Source organism: Ursus maritimus, unplaced genomic scaffold (genome assembly GCF_017311325.1).
Source record: "Ursus maritimus isolate PB19 unplaced genomic scaffold, ASM1731132v1 scaffold_36, whole genome shotgun sequence".
Classification (NCBI taxonomy): Eukaryota; Metazoa; Chordata; class Mammalia; order Carnivora; family Ursidae; genus Ursus; species Ursus maritimus.
In genome coordinates, this window is record NW_024426230.1 from 24,129,537 (window position 1) to 24,155,124 (window position 25,588).

At 34.6% G+C, this 25,588-nt stretch overlaps 1 protein-coding gene across 3 annotated transcripts in view; it reads right to left on the reverse strand.

The window, feature by feature from the left end:
- MAP4K5 (mitogen-activated protein kinase kinase kinase kinase 5) overlaps positions 1-25,588 on the reverse strand; it is a 99,758-nt gene that overhangs the window by 24,165 nt on the left and 50,005 nt on the right. For 2 of the 3 annotated variants that reach the window (XM_040620878.1, XM_040620880.1), the window contains exons 6-20: positions 22,938-22,985; positions 22,807-22,849; positions 21,691-21,763; positions 20,157-20,288; positions 18,003-18,065; positions 16,235-16,316; positions 15,189-15,305; positions 11,314-11,392; positions 6,164-6,222; positions 4,905-4,972; positions 3,383-3,425; positions 2,545-2,755; positions 1,600-1,697; positions 1,360-1,401; positions 400-484 (exon numbers count right to left, since the gene is read on the reverse strand). In XM_040620878.1, coding sequence (XP_040476812.1) covers positions 400-484; positions 1,360-1,401; positions 1,600-1,697; positions 2,545-2,755; positions 3,383-3,425; positions 4,905-4,972; positions 6,164-6,222; positions 11,314-11,392; positions 15,189-15,305; positions 16,235-16,316; positions 18,003-18,065; positions 20,157-20,288; positions 21,691-21,763; positions 22,807-22,849; positions 22,938-22,985 — 1,243 coding nt within the window. The remainder of the gene's footprint in view (positions 1-399; positions 485-1,359; positions 1,402-1,599; positions 1,698-2,544; positions 2,756-3,382; positions 3,426-4,904; positions 4,973-6,163; positions 6,223-11,313; positions 11,393-15,188; positions 15,306-16,234; positions 16,317-18,002; positions 18,066-20,156; positions 20,289-21,690; positions 21,764-22,806; positions 22,850-22,937; positions 22,986-25,588) is intronic. The other variant, XM_040620879.1, reaches the window with a different exon arrangement.

A 25,588-nucleotide genomic window follows, 5' to 3' on the forward strand; every position in this document is an offset into this window, starting at 1 on the left:
AACCACAGTACAATGATCAAAATCAGGAAATTATTATTAATTATTTAGTTATATAATTAATTGGACATTATTAATTATTGGATTATTGGAATAATTTGAATTATTAATTAATTAACCAATTCTCCTAGTATTGTCCTTTTATAGAACAGAAAATTCCTAATTATGGTTGTAATCACTTGGGATGACTATTTGGTCTACTTTAATCAGAACATTTCCTGTATACTCTAAATTCTAATACCTTAAACCAAAACTCTTTTATTTATTTAGATTGTTACAGGTACCTGCCCTAGTCTGTGAAGTCATATTTTTAAAGTAAACAACCTCAGTTCACGGACCATAAAGATCCTCTCCATAACAAATATTTTATTAGAGATGTACATAAAAGTTCAGAAATTTTACCTTTTGTATCAGGATGTATCCAGGATGTTGCACAATTAATTTTCAAAGGGCAGCCATCAAAAACTTTGGAAAAACATGCTCCCATCTTATTTACAAAGAAAGAAATATTGACTTATTTAATTAGATAATTTTATGTAGTCTTAGAAAATAGCTAAGATTATTACAAAATGCTAAACTGACTCTTATTGCATGTTTATGGTCTCATTACAAAACAAAATTCCTATTTTGGTATCATTTAACTCCTTCTACCAAGACAGTCTCCTATTCTTCCTTTGTGTAATCTGCTATTTCAGGGCAAAAATATCAAATTCATCAAAACATCTACAATATGTCAGTGATACATTTTAGGAATTTTAAGTCACCACTTATCTTTAGGACTAACATTTAAGAATGTGAAACAATGGATGATATTTCTGCTCAATATCATAGGGACTGTAATTGCAGTGTAACTCCGTAATAGTGAAATAGACAAAAAGACTAATATTTACATTACATATTAGACTTACTGAATAAGAAGGTATAATTTATAAAGCATCCCATTCATACAATTGGCTGAACCACCTTGAAGAGCCACAGAACAAGCATTAACATAAGCTTCCCTGTTCCTTTTCATTGCGTATAGTTCAATATGAAAAAGGCTTCGGGGTAGAGAGATATTTAACTCACATTATGAAGAGAACATAGTACTATTATCACATTAAAGTTAAACTGGCCTTTGAAAGCTAATCTGAGAACCCAAATGCCATATTTACAAAAGGTGAAACTCTCCAAATTCTAACCAAGTCACTCAAGTTAGGGTACGTGATTTGATCCATGGTATATCAAAATACATTTAATGCCTTTGTATTTTGTGACTCCTTCCTTTCAATAGCTCAAGATACTTGACAGCAAATAAAAAATCTGCAGCTGCATCGAAAGAGATGGAAATTGGCAAGTGGTTTACATAGAAATATTCCTTACCAGCACTTTTGGGGTGGGTGGAAGGCCATTGATGGCTGGTTTCTGTGGGAAAAATAATTTTTAATGCCATAAGATCTCTTAAGCCTTAAAAAAACCCTATACATTTGGAATTTCAGTTATTCAAATTCTTGACTTAAACAGACTTTGCCCCCCTGCCCACCAAAACAGACACGGCACTGCCTCTTATATGATGGACGTGGTAATAGTAACAATTAATCACCAAACGCCGGTTATACCCACCGGGAAATCTCGCTTGTCCTTTTTCCGTGGTAACTGTGGTGCTTGTGCTGATCCTTCTGTATTTTCACTAATCAGTTTTGAAATACCATCACCATTTCCTAAAAAGAATCATGGTTAAAAGCCGAATGAACACACAAATAAGTACTCTCCGTGAAAACTAATTTTCCCTTTCCCCCAGTACCTGTATACCATTTGGGTGATCCTTCTCCACTGGCAGATCAGTAAAAGTGTCTTTGGTGCCCTTCCCTAGATTCTACAGAGGTAGCACTGCATAGTTAGCAGTGGTCCTAATTCATGAAAACACCAAATGTCTTTCCATATTAGGAGAAAAAGAAACGCTAAATGAATGCTATGCTGATATTCAAGGCCTTTCGTAAGTGGACTTCAGTCCACCTTTCTAGTCCTATCTCCCAGTACATGACTTTCAAAAGCTCGCACTTCTCTCAGACTAGACTACCATTACAACACGATCCAGATTTTCATGGTTCAGTACATTTGTTTATTCCTTCCTGCTCACCAGGAATGCCTGTCAGCACTGGCTCTCCCTCACGAAGGCTCAACCAAGTCCTTTAATACTCTGCAAGGGCCCACCCCTTCTATTCCCTATCCTTATCTTCCTAAAAATCTTTCCTTTTTACTACATATAATTATTGTCTGAGACACTTATACACGCTGTCTTGTCCAATGTTATGGGTATGTGGGTGTACCTTCTGCTACAAATCCGGAACCTCTGACGGGTGGGAACATCCATTCAGCATTCTTAGACCCCATCATATTTAGTAAGGGGTCAAATTAGGATTGAACTGCACTGAATCTGTGTATAGCCCATCCATGTGGAATTTAAAATAACTTCAGAAAGCTTTAAATAGTTGTAAGATTGACTGAAGACATTCTTTGAAAATATGACCATGGCTTTCTCTTCAGTTTTCACTTTGATTTATTTACCCAGATCACAGTATCTAGCTGTATGTACTCCAGGACTGCTGATACTGCTAGCCATACCAATAGAGGAAGTCTCAGCTACAGGACCACAACTTGGGCTACTCTGTCTTCTGAGAAATTGGGGAGCTCTGTTCTCTGTATCAGGGCAACGTTTTACAGTTGATGACTTTTCTTCATCCAGGAGGTTGTCTTCAGGGTAGCTGTTTATCCTTGGCTAGTGATAGTAAGACACAAAAGTGCTTTAATAAATTTAGATACAAAACAGTAACACGCCATTATCATTATGCATCAAAGACTTTAGGAGAAAGGGAATATGTCTTTTTTTTCTTTCGTCTATATAATTCAATCACTGCTCTAAGTAAGCAAAGCAAACAAGAGTTGAATTACTGTCCAACACAACTAAGAACTTGGCATGTGATTTTTTTTAATCACCCCCCAATCAAAACGGATATAATTTTAACTGATAAAATTATATAAACAATTCACAAAATATTTAATAAATAGAAACAAGCAAGGACTTAATGAAGTATGACTCCACTGAAATATCAAATTATAGTAGTGAATGAGGATTATAAATGATGAACTCTATTTCCTCTCCATGCAGTTTTCTCTCAAATGAGTAGAACTTATTTTTACCTTTTTCTTATAGCTATCCAAATATTGTATTTCTTATGATTTTTTTAATATATATTTTACGTCTTTGAAATCTCCTCTTAAAGAAAACTGCATTTATCTAAAATATATTTAAGAGAATTTTGAGCACATTCAATAAAATTACTTTTTAAATTTAATTATTGTATTACTTAAAAAAGGGTTTATTCAAAAACTTCAAGTAGCTCACCTTAGGAGGTAGGGGGGGTGGTACTGCGCGTCTGGAGGTTGATCTAGCGCAAAGAGAAACGTGCAGTTCAGACGGTGGTAAACGATAACATAAAAGAGACCCCATTAAATGTGCATTAAAATCTGTTTATATTCAGGGGATATAAAAGACAACTAGATCATGCTGAAGAGTATTTTAAAAACCTACAGGAAAACTTAAGACCTCATCGTGTCAAACTGTATCAGCAGGACTATAAAATAGATTTTCATAAAATGAATACAAAGTCTTTTTAACTTTAGGGTTTTGCTTTGCATATTCAGTATGTAATAAAAATGAATTAAACGTAGTAGTAGAACAGATTCAGAATTTTGGAGCTGGAAGTCAGTGTGAACCACAGATTTAAGTGGCTGTGTCATCAAACCCTTTGCTGCCTCAGTGAGAGCCGCACATCAGCGACATCTGCATCACCTTTACCTTCTGTGAAGGACCAGACAGTAAATGTTATAGACTTTGGTCTATACAGTGCTCACAACTACATAACACTTTTGTTATAACGTGAAAGCAGCCATAGCTTTTTTCAAGTTATAAAAGCCATATTAAAAAAAAAAGCCATATAAAAAGATAAAAGCCATAGCTTTTTTCATTTTATAACGTGAAAGCATGGTTGTGTTCCAACAAAGCTTTATGAACACTGAAATGTTCATGTAATTTTCACATGTAACAAAATATCAATCTTCTTTAAATATCAATCTTCTTTGGATTTTTTTTCAGCTACTAAAAAAATCTAAATACTATTCTAGTTTGTCGACTATACAAAAAATATGCAGTGGCTCAGATGTGGCTTACAGGCCATAGTTTGCCAACCCCAGACCTATAAGCTGAATGCGGAGGGCCCAGAAATCTCTATTTCCAAAGACCTCTCGAGGTACTGCAATGCACAAACAGGCTTGGAACACTTAGGCTGGCCTGTAATTTAGTTGTTGGGGGAAGACAGGTCTAGAATATGAAGAAACTACACTGCAGAGATGGAATTGGGGCTTTTCGACTCCTCCTATAGTATTTCTTCCCATGACATTATGTAACTCATCCTTCAGTAAATTAACACTACACATACTAAGTTCTGATTTAAAGAAGAAAACTCGAAAAACCTTAATGATTAACACATAATGCCTTCTGGTAATTAAAGTCAGAAGCTTTACATTGAGGGGCGCCTGGGTGGCACAGCAGTTAAGCGTCTGCCTTCGGCTCGGGGCGTGATCCCGGCATTCTGGGATCAAGCCCCACATCAGGCTCTTCCACTATGAGCCTGCTTCTTCCTCTCCCACTCCCCCTGTTTGTGTTCCCTCTCTCACTGGCTGTCTCTATCTCTGTCGAATAAATAAATAAAATCTTTAAAAAAAAAAAAAAAAGAAGCTTTACATTGATAAAAGGCACAGCACAATTTCCTTAAAAAATTAAAACTTATTAGAATAAACCACTCCCTCTAAATACTGTTCTCATATAATCAAGTAAAATATAGTTATTAAGTTAAAAAACAACTTACTTCCCAGTATTTGCACCATCGACAAAAGGATTCCACTGTAATACAAAGTTTGGGTCTGATGACACTCCCTGTGAAGGTGAAAAAATAATTTAAAATGTTCCCTTATAACAGGTATTAATCATCTTAAATGATTCAAGAAAATATTCAGTGTCATGATTGTTAATCATCTTGGCTTTCAATCAATTTTTTAATCCCCAGCTAGATTTGCTGTCATTTGACATATTTAGGTCAATGATTCACTATCAGTTGACTTATACTGAAGAAGTTCCCTAAACATACTAAATATACTTTCAAATGACAAGCCGTCTTTACCATTGCTATTATAGTCCAAATAAAACAGAAAAACATAACTCTGAATTATCTGCATCACTAATCCATTAGTGTGAAAACTAAACAACATATTATTAAACTATCATGAACTTCCTGTGCTATTCTTTGCCCAATGGCATGGAAATAGAGAATTCTATATACAGCAATATATACAGTAAAAAGAACAGTGCTGCCAAATGTTAAGAATGAAGAGCTCCATTAACAGAAGACATTTCCTCTAAAAATTACACTTTGCCAAAGCTGAAAAATACAGTAAATATTAAGATAACATCTAGGCAGCTCTATTATTTACTTCCTTTTAGATAAGGAAAGGTTTAACTAAACAGTACCTCAAAATAAGAGCAATGGTTAAAAAAGAAGCTATATTAACAAATAAATAGTAAAACCAGTAAGGTAATGCAAAAATATACTCTAAACCTAAAGAGTGGATAAGAAAAAAGATCCTGAGAGCGTAAAGCTGAGCATGAAATTCATATATTTAATAACTTCACGTAAACCCTTCCAAAGACTCAGAAGGATCAAACTGAATGGTTAAAATGGCATATTAACATTATACGCTAGTCAAAACATATCTAAAGGTTTTATTTATTTATTTAACAGAGATAGAGACAGCCAGCGAGAGAGGGAACACAAGCAGGGGGAGTGGGAGAGGAAGAAGCAGGCTCATAGCGGAGGAGCCTGATGTGGGGCTCGATCCCATAACGCCAGGATCACGCCCTGAGCCGAAGGCAGACGCTTAACCGCTGTGCCACCCAGGCGCCCCAAAACATATCTAACTCTAAGCTTTTTTTCAAACTTTAATGTGTGAAATGCAGTATCAAATTATTGCTTAGAAGAGTATATAACTTTGTTCCTTAGTCAAAGTATACCTAACTATAAGTTTTCTCAAAGTTTAATTTGTAAAGCACTTTGAAAGTAATAATTCCTACCATTTCATCCCGTGCTTCTGTTTCTTTTCTCAGAGGAGGTTCGAATTGTAATTTGTCAACTGCAAAACATGTAACAGAGATTCACAAACTCTATCTTAAAGGGTTAGTCTCAGGAATGTAACAAGAAGCCTTTGTACTGAGGAGAGGGGAAGGGAGAAAGAAGAAAAAACAAAATCTTTTCATTTTTTACTGCAAGAGTACCCCTTTTTATATTTACCAAAAGAAGGTAACAATTTGGTATCTTCTTAACAACTCTATTTAATTCTCGGTTGGAATCAGGAAATTAAATAGCACTTTTTGTGTATAAGAGATTTCAAAAAATTAATCAAAGTATCGACTTTGACTAAGAAAAAAGACTTTAAGAATCTTCCCTGTCCAGGCTGCAGACTCTGTTCTAAGGCCACAACTTTATGGCAAGGATTAACCTCCCCAAATTAGCTGTAATTATCTAAAAAGAACAAACAGTATTTAAATTAAATGTTACAGTAGTATTTGGAAATTTAATATATTTTGCTCAATGTGTATTTTACTTGGCCTGCTCAAATTTCTCTTACAGGAAATATTCTAAAACAGAGAAAAGGATGGCTTATTATCTACTCATAAAGGATGGCTTATTTTCTACTCACAGTTGTTTTGGGGGGATTTTTTTTTTAAGTAGGATGGAGCCCAACGTGGAGCTTGAACTCATGATGCTGAGATCAAGACCTGAGCTGACATTAAGAGTCAGACACTTAACCAACTAAGCCACCCACGTGCCCCCCAAAGTACACAGAAATTTAAGATTGTAAAATTTAATGTGACTAAAAAACAAAACGAAACAAAATTCATACCTGCATCACAGAGATGCAAGATCCCCAAATACAATATTGGCAAAAAAAAAAAAAAAATTAAAAAATCATTTTCAAAAAGGATCCAGTTGTTCTTATCCCTAAAAAAGATTTGTAAAGTAGTACAAAGTACTTACATAATTCATTAAACAAAAACAGTCATAAAAATTTTCAATAAAAGATTGAAAGACATTTCATAAAACATTGTATCTACTTTTCAAAAATAACCTAAAATAAAAAGCTCTCACTTATTAATGACTTATTTCTTAACATAATTAAAATATATCTTAACTCAAAAACCACTACTCTGATTCACTACTTCAACTCATTTGAGACAGAGTTGAACTAAATTTTTTTTTTATCACAACTAGAAACACTGGCAGGCAAGCAGGTGTAGAAAAGAAAGAGAAAATGTCATTATTAACTTTAACAATAAGAATTACAGATCAAGCAAATGTCAAGACAAGAAATTCCAAGAAAACATGAGTTTCATAAACATTTAAGATGTTTTAAAACATAAGAAAATCACTCCTTAAAAAAAATCAAATTCTTTATGACTATTCTAAAATTATTGCAGCCGTAACTTATGGCACAGAAATGCTATGGCCTCCAATATCGTTGTTTTATGTGGTAGATGGGACCTCAACTTGTTTTGTTTTAAAGAAAATACTGACAGTCCCTTTGGGTGCATCTTTGGCCTATGAAAACTCAAAGATGGGGAGGTCTTCTATTATACGTACTCATGTATGTCTGTAAGATGATGGAGGTTCTAGCCATAATGAAGTAACAGGAATTGGACTTACCTTTCTGCTTTAAACACCTACATACATGTAACACCAATGTGCGTACAAACGATAAGAAGTAATTATTTTGGGGTAGTGGATAACAGACCCCACAAGGCTGTAATCCTTAAGAGAAGGGAATCCATAGTGGTAAGATCCACATTCACTCTGGCTTTCCTTCTGGAGGCACTTTCCAAACTAGGGCACAAGAATGTGGAATCCAAAGAGAGCGTAACAGTCTTACTGGGTGCAGGAAACAAAGACTGGAGATTAGGGCTGCTTAGGTGGTGGGAAATTGAAGGGCAGGGTGCCAGAAATGAGAAAGCTACATGAAGGAGCTCTAGAAATATGGCAAGAGATCTCTTTGTCTTTGGTTGAATACTAAATTGCTCATTAAGGGGGGGAAAAAAAGCAAGACTGTACAAAGTATGTCGTGAACAGCTAAGAGAGTGCTGTGAGCTAAACGTTGATTCTGGTGATCACAGAGTGTCAGGAAAGACAGCCGAGTTTCTAACCAGAGGAAAGAGCTTGCTGAATAGTCTGATAAAGCCTGACATTAGCCTTAAAAGGATCAAGCTGATGTACCAGTCAATTAACTCTTTAAACACCCTTTAGAATAAAGAGGACACAACCAGTCCAAGATATGATAATAATTAAAAAATAACTGGAGAAGAAGCAGGAGAATAGAAACCATAACCAATTGAAAAATACAGACAGAACTTCAAATAAACGGGTTTCCAAACACAGCATTCCAAGTTTCCAAAAAAACAGACCTCTGGGTCAATTTTCACAGTATTAGACCTGATATTCACCGTATCATTTATCTCTCTCTTTTGTGTTAAGCTGTCACATTTCACTTGAACTCTACTCTTTCCAAAACACTCTAACTCTTCTTTTCCTTTGTTTAATGAGATGTTCCATGGTTCCTCTAGTGTGTGTTTTCCCTCATTGCGTGGAGCCAACAAACCTGACTTTGCTGGACTACACATTCATCCTTGGTGGTCTTAGACTTAGGCCAAGACCATAATAATTACTTATGTCCACTAAAAATAGAGTAAAAATGCTTATACTAGTTATAATAGCCAAAAACTGGCAACAGATCAAATGCCCATCAACCAAGGAATGGATAAATTGTGTTATAATCATACAATAAAATATTATATTACTGTGAAAACAATGAACTATTGCTACACATGACATGAATGACTCTCACGGACACAATGTTGAGCAGAAGAAACCAAGCAAAAACGGTGCAAATTGTATATCCCACTTATGTGAAGATCCAGATCAAGGTAAAAACCAATCTGTGGTGACAAGAGAACAGAACAATGATGAGCCTGGGCAACGGAAAGGGCAGGGGGATAGGAAGATAGAAGAGCGCTAATTGTGAAGGAGCACGAGAGAAGGGGCCTTCAGAGATTCTGATAATGCTCTATATTTTGACCTGGGTGGCAGTTTCATGAGTGTATACATTTTTAAAAATTCATTATACAGTGCACCTAAGCATTTGACTGTGTGTAAGTTACCAGTTCAAATTTAAAAAATGAAACAAAAAACTAAGAATAAAACTAACTAGGTGTATATAAAATCTATTAAACAAACACATAAAAACAAAGCTATAAAATGTTCTTCATCGACACAAAAGAAGACTTGAGAAAATGTAAAGATAAGTCACCAATAAAATGACCTTTAACTTCACCAATTTTTTTTCTGGTACTGAAGCACAAAGAGCTTACTCCATGAAGATATTAGTACCCTGGGAATTCAGGAAGAACTAAGTCTCGAACTTACCCCTGAAAAAGCCTATTTTAGTTAAGAAGACAGACTATCATAAAGGGGTCAACTCTCCCCAAGTTAATACATGAACTTTTATGAAACCTCGGTACAAATACTGAGAATTTTTTTAACTAGATAAGCTGATTCTTAAGTTTATGTGGAAAAATACAACAGCCAAATATCACAACAAAGAACAGCAACAGATATGTATGGGTGGGGAGGGAGGAGTGAGGGGAGTAGGAGGAAGATTAGTCCTAACAGATTTTAAAAGGTATTATAAAGACAAAATAATCAAATTATGTTATTGGCACATGACTAGACACACTAATGCAATGACAGAATTTCTGGAAAGAATCCAAAAATATATATGGTCATTTAGTACATCATAAAGGTGATATATCAACTCCATTGGTGAAAATATTAAGTTTTTAACAATTAGCATTTAGACAAATGGGTAGTCATTTAAAAAGAAACTGAAGGTGAATCCATACTTCATACCTCTTACCAAATAAATTAATATCTTGTATCAAAGATTTAAATATTAAAAAAGTAAAACTGTAAAAATAGAAGAAAAATAATAGAATTCTTTTGTAATCTTATAATCAGGAAGGCTTTGCTAAATATGACACAAAATTCAAGAGCTATAGAAGAAAATATAGATGTTAGACAATATTGATTGAATACTTATACACCTACAAAAAATAAAGAAGATAGCTTTATAATGGAAGAGCAACTTTGCTACTTTTCTATATGGTATTTGAAGTCCAAGGAGTTTACTTGGGATTATATAAGAAGACAGCATAAGAAATATCAGCAATCTGCGACTAACAAAGAGATAAAATCTCGAATTACCGGTTTAACTAAGAAAAGGCCTGACTGAATTGATGGGTATCGGAAGGACGTTCTAACTCTCCACTGACCTTCCAAAGCTGTATCCAGAAAGCCAGAAAAATTTGGGTTCAAGAAAACTCAGACTTCAACAAAATGTTCATCTGCAACAATTCTAATTAGCCTAAATACTTAATAAATTATCTTCATTAGTTATAATTTTTTATCTTATTTTACTGTAAACTTTTAAAAATCTCTCTTGAAACAAGGATGCATTTAAATCAATATACTCATACCTAAAATTTCTTTGCAAATCCGTTCTTCTAAATTAATTTGGCTAAAGTGACAAATATCCTTGATATAAAATATTTGTCAATGATTAATTTATTGACTAAATATAAATTTCCCCTTTTAAGTATATATTTTAGAAAAGATTCATCTCTCCTGTTAACCTGACTAAAAAACTGAAACCAACCCAATGTCCAACAGGAAATTATTCAACTATAATGTGTCACCTCAGTGAAAAACGATGCAACCTTTAATGGTTATAAAGGCTAGGCTAGTTTTTTGAAAATGCTTCCATGTTAAGTAAATTCAGTCATGGAAAAACATGAAGGCAATTTAGCAAAAATATTATCTGTGGGTTGGTACTGGGTGATGAGATTATGGGCAATGGTAATTTTCTATTTTTTTCCTCTTACAAATTTTCTACGATGAACATACATTACCTTTACAATTAGTAAATAAAAACCATTTAATTAAAAAACAAGAGAATTCCATTATAAACCAGAGAAACAAGCTGTTTTAGAGGTATTCTGATTATGTTAAAGCATGTAGCCTCAGTTAGTCTGAAATTCTATTATTCCAAAAAGACCCACAAAAACACCCAGCTCAACCCTCCAAAACCACCAATTGGAAATGTATACCAAACACATACAATTTATTTCTGAAGCTGTCCGTTCAGCTCTGGCATTCCTGTTTGTAGATCTAATGGTGTGACGAATGATTGCATGGGGCTGTGAATATAAGCATAATATACACGCTTTAAAAAATTTCAGTGATAAAGTTAAAAGGTCAAACTTTTCAACTAAATGATCATTTACTGACAAACATGACTGTAAACTATAGGACAAACATAATAAAATGAACACTAAAATACTTTAGAAGTTATTCACTTATTCCATGTTTATACTGTATAAAATACTGAAAAGATGCAAAGAAAGTCAGAAATCTCATCTTCCAGGGGTTTGTAGTTTAGGCACTTAAGACACACAAATAATATGATTACAAAATGGTCAACGCCATTCATTAAGACGATTACTATTAATGTCCTGATGAAAAAGAAATGACTTCTGCCTGAAGGGATAGAGAAGTTCTTCATGACAGAGCTGGAATCTGATCTGGGACTGAAGACAGTAGGCACTGGATGTGCAGAAGTATGGGAAGCATGCTAGACAGCAGAGAGAATGTGAACAAAGTAATGCAAGAAGAAAAAGAAATTGCAGCATTCAGGGCAACGGGGGTTGGTTACTATCTGGCTTCAGTGAAGATTCAGGGAAGAGATGACAAAGCTGGACAGACAGACGGGGGATGAGCCAGATCATGAAAGGCTCCTAATGTCAGCTGAGGACTCTCAATTTTATTTTCTCGGCAAAGACATTTTTTGGAGATTTTACAAAAAAGGAGCGGTATTTCAGAGTCAGGTTTAAGAGTAATTGGGTAAATGTGTAAGAAGGTACGGAGGGGAGAAATACTGGATGCAGAGACACTGCGTAAGACTACTATAGTAAATCAAGTGAGAAGCCTGCTAACTTTACACCCTTTTGCATAAGTTCCTGATCCTTTGAAACTATGCCTTCAGCTCAACTGTCACCTATCAAATTTCTAATGACTCACTCTCATTCACTGATGAAGGACAGTGGCTCATATGTTTTCTCCTCTACTTCAAGACCCACCATCATACCAAGGGAATTCAACAATCCATTGTTTGGGACTTAAGTTTTCTGACCTCATCTCACTCTCCCAGACTTCTATATTCAATACACTCTCAATTCCAAAATCACGCCCTGGACCTTGCCATCAGCTCTGATACTCAAACTCACGCTATGCTCCAAACTTCTCAGCCTTTCAGCTCAGTCTCATTTACTCCCATTACACTACTTCAGGTTTACATTGGAATCCCAAGTCCATCGACCCATTACCTTGTTACCCTCCATCAGCATTTCTCTTACCTTCACTCTTCTTCCTTCCAGTTTGTATCTGATGGTCTACAATTTCAAGCAATTTCTGGCCAATATCCTAAATTCCCTTTGCCCCATTGTCCTTCAGTACTCTGTCATGCCAAAATGACAACTTTGGATGAATTAAGCTAACTACCTTTGTGTTTATATTGGGCATACCAATCACTACTGGAGGAAAGTCACCCAGCCGACACACTGAAAATTCGTCTCATCTGAGGCTTCAACTTTGCCCACGAACACTCGTCTAATCATTTAACCCAACCGCTCTCCTCAATTACTATTTCACACCTTCTCTCCATACTCTCCAAACACACTCTTTTTCCCTCAGACTTTCAAGAGATGACCTTGCCATTTACTTCACAGAGAAAACTGGAATCATCAAATAGAAGATATCTTCTGGCGACAACATGAACTATCCTCCTCTCTCATGCAAGAGAAGTGTTTCATTACGTAAGATCAAGTGTCTCATAATCTAGATCCCAGCCTCTCCTCCTTTCTCAGAGACTTTGCCTATTCATTTCGTTTCTCTTAAATCTTTTTTATCTCTATCTATTGGATCCTTTTCATAAGCATTTAATCCCGTTCAAAATTACTTTCCCTCATAAACAATAACTAATTAAATAAATCCCCCACCAACTCGCTTTCCTCCAGCTACTGTTCATCCTACCTCTCCCTTTCACAACTAAATTGCGTAAATGTATTGTTATACTTGTCTTCCAAACCACTCCACTCTAGTTTCACCTCGATAATTTGAGTATTATCCTTTTAAAAAAGTAGTCAAGCACCACCACCTAAATCCAAAGATTTAACTTATCTTTTAGGCAATATTCTTGTTAAAACTTTCCCTCCTTCTTTTAATGGTCTTTATCAAACCTTTGCCATTCCTATTAGCTTGCTTGCTTCTTTTCTTTTAAGACTTATTTATTTTAGAGACTGTGAGGGAGGGAGAGAGAGCGCAAGGGGGGCAGAGGGAGAGAGAATGAGAATCTTAAGCAGACTCCGTGCTGAGTGCAGAGCCTGATACAGGGCTTGATTGAAACTAAGAGTCAGACACTTAACTGACTGTGCCACCCAGGTGCCTCCTAGCCTACTTGATTCTTAAATTTTGGGAGAAATCTCAGGATGCTGTCATAGGCCCTCTTCTTTTTTCATTCTACATGCTTCCCTTGAGTGATCACATTTACTCCTTAAGGTATTAACTACTTCTATACTTAATGACTTCCAAATACACCCCTGCAGTCCGAGCTTCTCTCCCCGAGGTACAACCACATATCTGATTCCTTACGAGACTCTCCATTTGGAAGTCGTGTGCAACATCAAAATTACTATACATAAAACCGAACTCCTCTTTCTTTCCAAACCTGATTTTACTCTAGTGTTCCTACCTCAATTACACACTTTTATACCCACCCAGGCATTCAAATCAAAATCTAGCAGTAATCCTTTGCATCGACATGGATGGAACTGGAGAGGCTTATGCTAAGTGAAGTAAGTCAAGTGGAGAAAGACAACTATCATATGTTCTCACTCCTACGTGGAACATACACAATAGTAAAATTCAAAACTTAAAAACATAAAGTAGAACATTTCCTTCAATACATAATAACAAAAAGTTTGGCTCTATAGTCTTGCCAGAGTGAAGGTAGAGATATAAAAGGAAATAAAGGCATAAAGAGAAATGAAGAGACAAATTCAGAGAAACACAGAAACAAAAAGAAATCCTAAAAGGAGAGGAAGAAACACCGGAGAAAAAGTACAGCTGTGTTTTATACAAGCTTAAGTAGGTATCTGCCAACAGACAGGAAGTCCCTCATTCCTGATTTACAAGTTTTGTTGTTAAATAGAATATATTCAAAAAGATTTTATAGTATTTTCAGAGAAGGAAAACATAAGACTAGTGCTACATGTAATAATATAAAATATAACAGTCTTCAGCAAGTATTGGAAAGGATAAAATATCTATGTGAACCTCAACTTAATTTTTAAAAATAATTTGTATTCTGTTAATAACCTGTATAATAAAGAAACTAAAAAATGACCAATTGGATTTCTAAAGAGTCTCTCTTATGAAAAATCATATGTGCATGTGCTCTGGCTAACTCTTTATTCTCTTGGTCCAAAGCAATGTTCCTAAAATCTTTTATTTCCTTAGAAATAGATGTCCTTTCTCATTAGAGAAAGATCAGACTCTCACTACAGAATCTGAGGTCCAGGGAGAAGGGAAAGCCCTTCTGGATTTCTGGGAGGTGAAAAAGATCTGATTCTAATCTTGGCTACCTCTTAATAACTTTGGGCAAACCAACTAGGAAAATAAAATGATATAAGTAGTTTTAATTAGACTAGTAATCCTCGTTCTTTCCAGAAAAAGTGTCAACCAGTTATGTTATATATGTTACACTGCAAATTTCTTTTAAAGAATCAACTGGTAATTATATGCAGGATAAGTTTAGTTTACATTGCTAATTAATCTTTCTGGCTAAATCTGTTATAACCAAAACAGTAAACTAGGAAACAAACTCTCAGACCATATTAAACATTTATTTTCAAATATCAGACTGCAAACACTCTTTACCTCAAAGTCATCGTCATCTCCCTCAGTGTAATGTGCATGGTTGTCTGGATTATTCACTTTGTCCAACAGCTCAACTGCTAGGGCCCTAGAGAGACCTGGCTGCCCTACAAACGTATGCTAAGTCAAAACAAAACAAAACAAAATTTCATGAGTATGCTTTTACATCAATGGTTTACAGAAAATGTTATTTGTACTTTTCCTGAACTTTCAGAGACAAGCATATGGGAGCCTACCAATACAAATAAATTAGAGAATGTATTAGTAAAAAATATTAATCAGAGAAACCATAATTATATATTATCAAACTAAAGCAGCCTTGTGGAGTAAGTTTATAATATGAATAATTTTTCTAAGTGAAGTTATCTAATCTACATTAGGTTGTAAAATTACAACCTTGGCTATAACAACTAGACATTCTTGCTCCTGTCACTACAGTGATACATGTGCAAATGAACACTGAGGTACAGTCCGTATCACAGTAAGAAAAAAGCACGTGTATTCCACATTTGCATACATTTAATTCAGTAACATTATATAAATATACAAAGATACATAATTCAATTTTGACATTTAAATAAGGTTTCCTTAGGCTGCTGTAATCATTGACTTTTTCTAATATAAAAGTATTTTACAAATACATTACACACAGAGCATTCTATAAATTTACATAGGAAACCAAGAAAGATGACAGCAACATTTTTAAGAGTTTCCTCTAAGGCGGAGGTTGGCAAACTAAAGCTGATGGGCAAAATTTGGGGCACTGCCTCTTTTTGTAAATCAAGTGTTGAGTATTAAAGCCATACCCATTCGAGTATACTGTGTATGCTTATGTGCTTCAATGGCAAAATTCAGTAGTTGCAACAGGGACTGTGTGGCCCCAAAGCCTAAAACATTTACTATCTAGCTCTTCACAGAAAGTTTGCTGACCCCTGCAGTAAGAGATTACTAAATTTTCATATTAAAAATCATAAATACTTTTGTTCAAGTGATATGCCTACTTACTGCACCAACTACAGAAAATTCCCCTATAATTTAAATTGACTTACAGTCAGAAGTCTTTCAGCGGTTGGTCTTTTTTTGGGGTTTTTGGTTAGTGCTACTTTGACAAAATTATGGAATGTTGATGACCTTCAAATAAAAAGAGACATGTGCAAAAATATTTCACTAATATTAGTTTTTTGGTGTTACTAAATAAAACTAATTTATAAGCAGTTAGAAAGTCTGAAACACATGATTTTTCTCTTGGGCCTCTTAGCTCTGTATAAGCCAAAAAACAAAACCCAAAGCACAGTATGTTCCTTGAAAACAAGTGTCAGTTTCGTCTACAAGTAAAATGAAATTAGTTAACAAAACAGTAACATATAACCTTTAAAAAATACACTAAAAATAGAAATGGGCAGTTGTGTCATTTACAGGATTTATAATCTTGTGTTATAGGTGCCACTTAGGAAGCAAAATGGCCTTTTCTCATTGCTTAAATTTATATAACATATAAATGTTTTCCTATACCAGAAGAATGGCATGGAGTATGATGGGTAATGTAAAAGATTATCTAAACCCTTATAGGGTCACTGAATTTCTTAGGAATAAGGGCAACCACATAGCAGTTCTCTTGCAGAGAAAACAGACCACTGCATTATATTCGGTGACTTGTGGTGGGGACAACAAAGTCAAACAGGACCCTGAGACTGGCAAAGGTACTCCAATGGCAACGACTGCTCTGGAATCTGTGAATTTAGCCATAACGGCTAGTAGTCATTCATTCCTGAATGAATATCCAGTCATTCCTGCCACAAAGTCCTCCAGTTCCAGTTGCTTAGGAGCTTAGGGTAACAAGGATTAGGAAGAAACCCGTATCACCACAAAAGAATACAACCACAGTAGGATATAAACTTCTTTATTTCCAGTGTGATTTTCCCTTCACTTCTGGCATCATCCCCAGAATGGCCTGGCTCCTAAGTAATACTCTGTACAGACTGGCCAGTAAAACATAAAACAGTTTAGAACCTGTTTTGGGGACAGAGCTCTTAGAATCTGAAACAAGATATGGACTGTCTCCCTATGAAAATACACACAGAATTTGGGGAGTCCCTGGGCCTCCTCCCATAAAAGATCCATTAAATCTAGATGAAGAATTCCTGAATTCCTGAATAAGAACTTGGAAACTTTTATTTGCATGGTTTCTTTTATTAAATGTATGGGAAAACATTACCAGAAAAATATTTTTCAATTTTTATCATCCAATTAAAAATGTCCTAATGGAATTTAAGAAGAGGCAAACTGCCTTACTTAGTAAGAGAAAGAAGAGAGGAGGATGAAAATAAATAATAACCTTTTTGAATATTAGGTAAAGAAGGCAGAAGTCAACAGTGGTAAGTGTCATGGCACTTGGGAAAACTTTTCATATCACCTTCGATAAAAGTCAACATGTCATTAACAGAAGTAATAGAATCCAAGGCAAAGATATGAATCTCTAAAATTTTAATCTATTCATCTCCAGTGGTTTCCTGACCATACCTCTTACCCAAGCTTCTAAAAAACTAAGAAAAATGATCACAGTTTTACCAGAGCAGATTATAAAAATCTTTTGGATTGATGTGGGTTCCTTGTCACTCTAAGTTCCTAAGAAACTGGAATTGTCAAGAGAATAAACTTACATCGTTGCCATAGCTCTGCAAGTAAATCAGATATCTAACTTCAGGTAAACTGCTTAATAGCTCTGGGCTTCAGTGTCATCGTCTATAAGATAAGGGAACGGAACCTGTCTCCTTATCATCTGTAAAACTCTGTAAGTCTATATATGCATTACCTTACCATTTTGTTTTGTCCTTCAGTTTTGGAGGCTGAAAATTACTTTTTGACATTAAGAAGAGGGCCCTGGAATAAAAATTTCAGTTAAAGAGCAATACTGAAATACTTTTATTACTTCATCTAATAATCAGAATGAATATTCTGTAATGCATTTATACAAATTATTAAATATGCAGGCACTAATGAAAGCTGGTATGGAATACAGAAATTAAATTTTTTTTAAAAGATTTTTTTTTGTTGTTTATCAATAACGTGTTTTTTTACTATTTATTTATTTATTTATTTATTTATTTATTTATTTATTTATTTATTGAAGTGCTCTCTATACCCAACATGGGGCTTGAATTTACAACCCTGAGATTAAGACTGACCTAGCCAGGCACCCCTGGAAATTAAATTTTTTATATTTTGAATACCTTATAGAAAACTTCTCCTAGCTACAGAGGATATTTAAATTTCAAACAAGTTCTTATTCACAAGGTGAAGCTACCAAATGTTAGAAAAGGGTTTTATTACAATACTGTTAACATATAGAACTAGCGCATATATATATATATACACACACATATATATGTATATAAGTATATATATAAGTATATATATAGTAATTATATGTATCATTTTGTAACAAAGAGATGATATGTTACCCTAACATTGGGTTGTATGCTTAATGGAAGATTTGTCTCTATAATTATTTGGGGTATATGGGCAAATTATATCTACTTCCTAGTCTTTTCCCCTCTTTTGGACAACAATTTTCCACATTTTCTCATTATGAACGATGTAGAAGTCAACCTGCGAGAAGATTCTCTCTACGAATTCACCTTTGACTCATTTTCTAGGGCTGTGGGGGCAGAAGGATGGAAGATTTAAGAAGGAAGTTCTAAAATGCTCTATTTCAGTATTTCCTACAAAACCCTTTACAGGTTTCTAAGCAAACTCCTTAGTCTTTTTTTAAATACCAAAGATATTTTATCTTCTTAAAAATGAAATGATTCCTATATTTATATTCCTACTACCCTGAGACATTATTTCAAACCTTTCGCTCTTTAGTTCTTTATATAACCAATTATTATATTAGGTAATATTACATTGTTTTTTCACTAATAATCAATTTTCCATGTTGTTTTGGTTTATACATATGTAATAGCTGCCCTTAACTGCTAAAAAAATTTGCTGAACAACTCACCAACTAAAAAAAAAAAAAAAATTTTAAAAACCACACAATTCACCAGCTATTGGACGTTTAGATTTTTTTTTTCCCTTGTTAACCTGAAATGGGTAATTCTTAGCTTTTCCTTTTCTTGGATTATATCCTAAGCATAATTTTCCAAGTAGTAGAATCAATGAAACATTTGTATTGCCCGTAACAAGCAACATCAAATTATTTTCCTGAAGGTCTCTAGTTAATGGCATTCCAGCTAAAAGTAGGTATCTTTTAACTTGTGTATGTTTAGTTACTTATGAGGTCAAATAGTTTTTCACGTTTCTTTGTATCTGGTACTTGTTCATAAATAATCTTTTGCCTATAGCCTCTAAATGAATTCCTTATGTAATATACACTAATCCACAGTCTATCATGTTAGAACACTTTCCACACTCTGTTTTCTTTTCAACTTTACACTAATGAACAGTTCAAATTTTAGCTCAACTTATATTTTACTTCAAAATATTAAAAATCCTTTCAAAGGCTCTCAAATATTTTTTGAGAGATAGTATGCCCTAAAATGTAAATAATAATTATGCTAAGCATAGCTACCTCTTCATTATCCCTTGACAAAAGAAAAAGAAACAAAATCAAAAGAGAACAGAAAAAAACTCTCATCTACATCCTTTATCATTTGCTTATAATTCTGCTTAAAAGAGGAAAAGAAACAAGTTCAATTGATGGAAGAATGAATGTAAAGACTTAAAAAAACTTTCTAAATTATAACTGCTATGTCCTAGTGTGATTACTAAAGATTTGTTTTATGGAAAAGCTTCAAGTAGTACTGACGACTCACTCCATGCTGCCTTAGAAGAGCAATAAAAGAGAGCAGGTATTAGGTGCAAGTGATTACCCCTAGGTCCCTACAACACCTGGGCTATTTGGACATAATATTTCATTCTCCTCGGAGACTTTATGAATAACTGTATAATTGTAGATAGTGAGAACACCTCATTGGATGAAGATCAAACATAGGCGGCTGAAGTTCCCCAAGTTCAATCGCTGTTATTCCCACCGCCCAGATATCACAGAGCTGGTTGTAGCCACCGTTCTTTTCTACTGCTGCAACTTCTGGGGCCATCCTAGAAGGAATCAATGAATATAACATCTTTAGTTTTTAAAAATGATAGGAAATCTGCTATTTTTTGTTATATTCACTAAACTAGAGGGAGAGAGGCTGACAGATATTTACTAGGAAAGGCTTAGTAAAGACCATATACATACAGATATACTCTTTTAAAATTCATTATTTAAAAATCTTGGATCTTCTCTGAAGACTCATGCTCTGAGGAAAAACTGTGTTGTCTTACTTTAGTTTCTGTTTTGTGAATCTTGTCATATAATATGGGAAAAGAATACCTAAATCCCCATGAAGGTCAGAAATGTTCCCAAAGGAGGTGAGAATGAATCAGCAGGGAGCTATGGCAGGGCGAAGAGCCTCAACATTTTAGTCAGAGGAAACAAGTGCAAATGCAGGGAAACAGGAAGAGAGCACGGACACCTGGAAAGGTGACAGGACACTGCTACTCAACGCATGACCCGCAGCCTTACATGGGGCCGTAAACTGCTCGGTATGAGTCTATGATAAGTACAAAAACTGACAGTATTAACTCTTGTCCAAATACTCCATCATTGTTTACTAATTCATTTCTAACTTATTTTATTAAAGTATCAGTCTGTCATGAGCAGGGAATTTTAGAAAATTGGTCGTTTACCACAGGTAGTTTGAAAGAGTCTAAAAAGTATCTGCAAAATGAACCTCAGAGGTAGGAGCTAGATAATGAATGGCCTACTGATTATATAAGGAACTTTAGACTTTATTGTGAAAATAGGGTAATTCTGGGGGGTAAATTTGATCTGAAACTCATGGCAATGTGAAGGACACTATGAGAGGAGGTAAAAACAGTCGGGTGAACGAGTCAGAAGACTATTTCAAAAATACAAGGGAAAAAAGATAAAGGACTTTTCAAATGCAGTGGCAGAGGGGACTGAAAGAAAGGGGTTGACTGAAGAGATTGATTTGAGTCTAAAATGCTTGTGGATGTTGGAGTACAGCTATTATCAAACAACTGCGAATGTATCTAAGATGGAAGGTCAATTTAGTAGCTGAGTTGGCGTTACCATTTGGGATTCAGTGGTATATAATGACAGCATTTGAAGTTATAAAGTATAAATATTACTTGGGGGAAATACTCTTTTTTTAGTGTTTGCTATTTTAAAATTAATTTATATTAAATATCCACAAGGTAGAAGTTGCTTTTATTTTTTATTTTTAAAAATATTTTATTTATTTATTTGAGAAAGAGAGAGCATGAGTGGGGGATATCAAAGTTCCCTAACCCAATCAAAAGTATGATAGTAATCAAGGAGAATATAAATTTTCAGACTTTCAGTCAACTATCAATTGTATCACTAAGTATCTATGCTGATCACCAACTGTGAAGAAATGAAAATGCACAAAACCCAACCGTAATATCATCTTACCAGTAGGGAGTGCCAATGAAAGATTTTCTCTTTGCAATGGTGGCTGTTATCTTCGCAGCCACGCCAAAGTCAGCTAGAAAGGAAAAAAACTGAATAAAAATTTTAGTTCTTTCAATAAAGTTACCCACATTTCTAAATTTCACCCTTAGGCATGGCATTCTTAAGAATTCAGACAGTAATGCTAAGGAAATGCATATAAATTGAAAACCTAAATCTTCTCTTGCTTAGTTTATAACATTCATTAAAGGAAAATCACTTTTTGGCACTTTACTAGAATGAAACACACTTTATAAAGAACAAAGTTAGTAAAAAATTTATTATAAGCACATTGAAGTTAATTAGGAAAAAAAAGATAAAAAAACAAACCACCCACCTGGATTCTTTTTACTCCAATACAACTAGTGTAGTATTTTGGTGCTATTAAAGAAAGTCTTTTTTTCTCTATATAAACTTTTTTTATTGTTGTTACACATGACTGTAAAAAACTAAATATACATATAGTTCATTTTTGTCATTTAACTAACACCTCAGGGAATCTACTCCCTGTTCTCCTTAACTATTAATTTTAATGACTGAATATAACATTCCATAAGTGGACTTATTACACTTTTAACAGTTTTTTCTTTTTTTTTTTTTAAAGATTTTTTTATTTATTTATGAGCTGAAGAGAAACAGAGAGAGAGAGAGAGAGGGAGGGAGAGCCAGAGAGCACAGGGAGGAACAGAGGGAGAGGGACAAGCAGGCTCTGAACTAAGTGCGCAGCCTGATGCAGGGCTCCATCCCAGGACCCTGAGATCATGACCCGAGCCAAAACCAAGAGTCAGACGCTTAACCGACTGAGCCACCCAGGTGCCCCCAGTTTAACAGTTTTTCTACTGCTAGCCCTATGTTTGTACTTTTTTCTGGTGTAATGTATAATTAATACCTCTATGAACATAGATTTTTTCTTTAGGATTAATTTCCTTACACAGTGTCTCAGGATTATAATTACTGGATCAAAATATGAATATTATTGAGGTTCTTGTTATGAATATTAAGCTTACATAATATTAATTCTCATTTAAAATTTTATTTAATCTTTTTGGGAAAAAACTTGAGGAACTTGAAATAACATACCTAATTTTACATCACCATGATCTGTCAATAAAATATTTGCACCCTAAAACAAAAATATAAATACTATTAAATTAGCATCATAAAACTCATTCCAATAAAATTACCAATTTAAGCATATTAAAGGAACTTACTTTGATATCTCTATGCATTTTGCCTTTAGTATGCAAATAGGCAAGACCCTGAAAAAAAAAAAGTATGCATTAGCAAAACTGCAAACTTAACACCTACATTATTTTTTTTTAAGATTTACTTATTTATTTGAGAGAGAGAGAGAGAGGGGCAGAGGGAGAGAATCTTCAAGCAGACTCCCAGCTGAGCGCAGAGTCCAGTGTGGGGCTTGGTCCCACAACCCATGAGATCATGACCTGAGCCAAAACCAAGAGTAGGGTGCACATTCAACAGAGCCACCCTGGCACCCAAACACCTGTATTTTCTACTTAAATTCTCACTGAGTAAGAAAAACTAGGACGTTTTCTGGCGGGGGAACCTAGAAGAGTTTCTTTTTACTAATCGATGTTTACTATATTTTAAGATTTCAAATTCATTTTCTGGTAAAAATCAGAAATATTTACTGTAACACCATCACCACAATCAAGAAAATGAACATATCCATCTTACACACAAACACTGATCTGCTTTCTATCACTACAGATTTAAATTTTCTAGAGTTTTACATAAGCTGAGTTATACAGTATATTCTTTTTTGTCTGGTCCCTTTCGTTCACAATAATTAACTTTGTTTACATATACACCTGCTGATAGTTGGATTGTTGGATTGTTTACAGTTTTGGGCTTTTATAAATAAAGCTGCCATTAAGCTTCATACACAAGTATTAGCACGATTTTCCCCCTCAGGTAAATACCTAGCAGTGTAATGGCTGAATTATACGGTGGTAATAAATTTAAACTTTTAGGCAACTGCCAAACTGTTCTCCAAAGCAGCTGTACCACTTTATATTGAAACCAGCAGTGTATGACAATTCTAGTTCATCCATATCCTCACCAACCTACTTAAGGTCAGTCTTTTTAATTTAATTTAATTTTTACTTTTAAAGATTTTATTTATTTATTTGACAGAGAGGAAAACAGACAGCGAGAGAGGGAACACAAGCAGGGGGAGTGGGAGAGGAAGAAGCAGATCGCGGAGATCCCAGAACGCCGGGATCACGCCCTGAGCCGAAGGCAGACGCTTAAGGACTGAGCCACTCAGGCGCCCAGTCTTTTTAATTTTAGACATTCTTGGTGAAGTGTCTGTTCAAATCTTTTATCCATTTATTTACTGGGTTCTTGTATTTTTTATTACTGACTTCTGAGAGTTATTTATGTACTCTGGATACAAGTTCTTGATCAGATACACACTTCACAAATACCTTCTTCTAGTCTGCAGCTTTTCTAGTTATTCTCTTAGCAGTGTCTCTAGAAGAACGGAAGTTTTCAATTTTAATAAAGTCTAATTTACCAAGTTTTTCTTTTATGGATCATGCTTTTCGTGTTATGTCTGAAAATGCTTTGCTTAATTCAAGACTGAAAAATTTCCTCTTATTTCCTTCTAGCAGTTCTAGTTTTAGGTTTTGATATTTAGGTCTATGACTACTTTTAGGTTTTTACATATGAAGTACAGCTTAAGATTCAATTATTGGCATATGGATGTCCAATTATTCCAATACCATTTGTTGAAAAGTCTATACTTTCTTCACTGATTTGTCTTGTCAACTTTGTTAAAAATCAGCAGTCCACATATGTACAGATTTATTTCTGGTCTTTCTATCCTGTTCCAGTGAGCTACTTTTCTACTCTTATGCCAATGCCACTCTGTTTCAATTAATATATTTATAAGTTTTTAAATTGCTGTTGCCTCTCAAATTTTGTGTTCCTTTTTAAAGTTTGACTATTCCAGGTTCTTTGTATATGCACAATAATTTTAGAATGAGCTTCTCAATTTCTACAGAAAAAAGTGCTCCCATGGATTTTGTTTGGGATTGCACTGACTCTGTAGGTCAACCTGGGGAGAACTGACATCTTAACTGTTATTGAGTCTCCTGATCCATGAATACAGTACAGTTCTTCATTTACTTAGGTCTTCTTTAATTTTTCTTAGCAGTTTTGTAGTTTTTAGTATGCAGGGATTTATGTATCTTTTGTCATACACATTCCCTTAAGAATGCCGTATTTTTTGTTACTGTTATTATAAAAGTTCTGATTGTCTGTTGCTAGGGTACAGAAATCCAACTTATCTTGTATATGGATCTTGAATCCTGCAAACGTTTTAGCCTCACTTATTAGTTGTAGAAGCTACTTTGTAGAGTCTATTCCATTTTTTACATATATGATTATATGGTCTGTGAATACAGTTTTACTTCTTACTTTCTAATCTGGATGCCTTTTATTTCATTTTTTTCTTATTGCACTGGCTGAAACCTCCAGTACAATGGTGAAAAGAAGTGAAGAGAGCAGACATTCTTCCGCTGTTTCACTGATCTTGGTGGGGAAGCATATAGTATTTTACCATCAAGTATGATTTAGTTGTAGGTTTTTCATAGGTGTTCTTTATCAGGTTGAACAAGTTCCTTTCTATTCCCGGTATGCTCAGAATCTTTATCAGGAATAATGCTGGACTGTGCTAAATGTTTCTTCTATGTCTACTTAAGATGACCATGTGGTCTTTTCATTTTGTTTGCTACTATGGTCAATTACTTGAAATAATTTTTGAGTGTTAAATGAAAATTGCATTCTAGGATAAACCCCACTTATTGATGATGTATTATCTTTTCAAATATGTTGT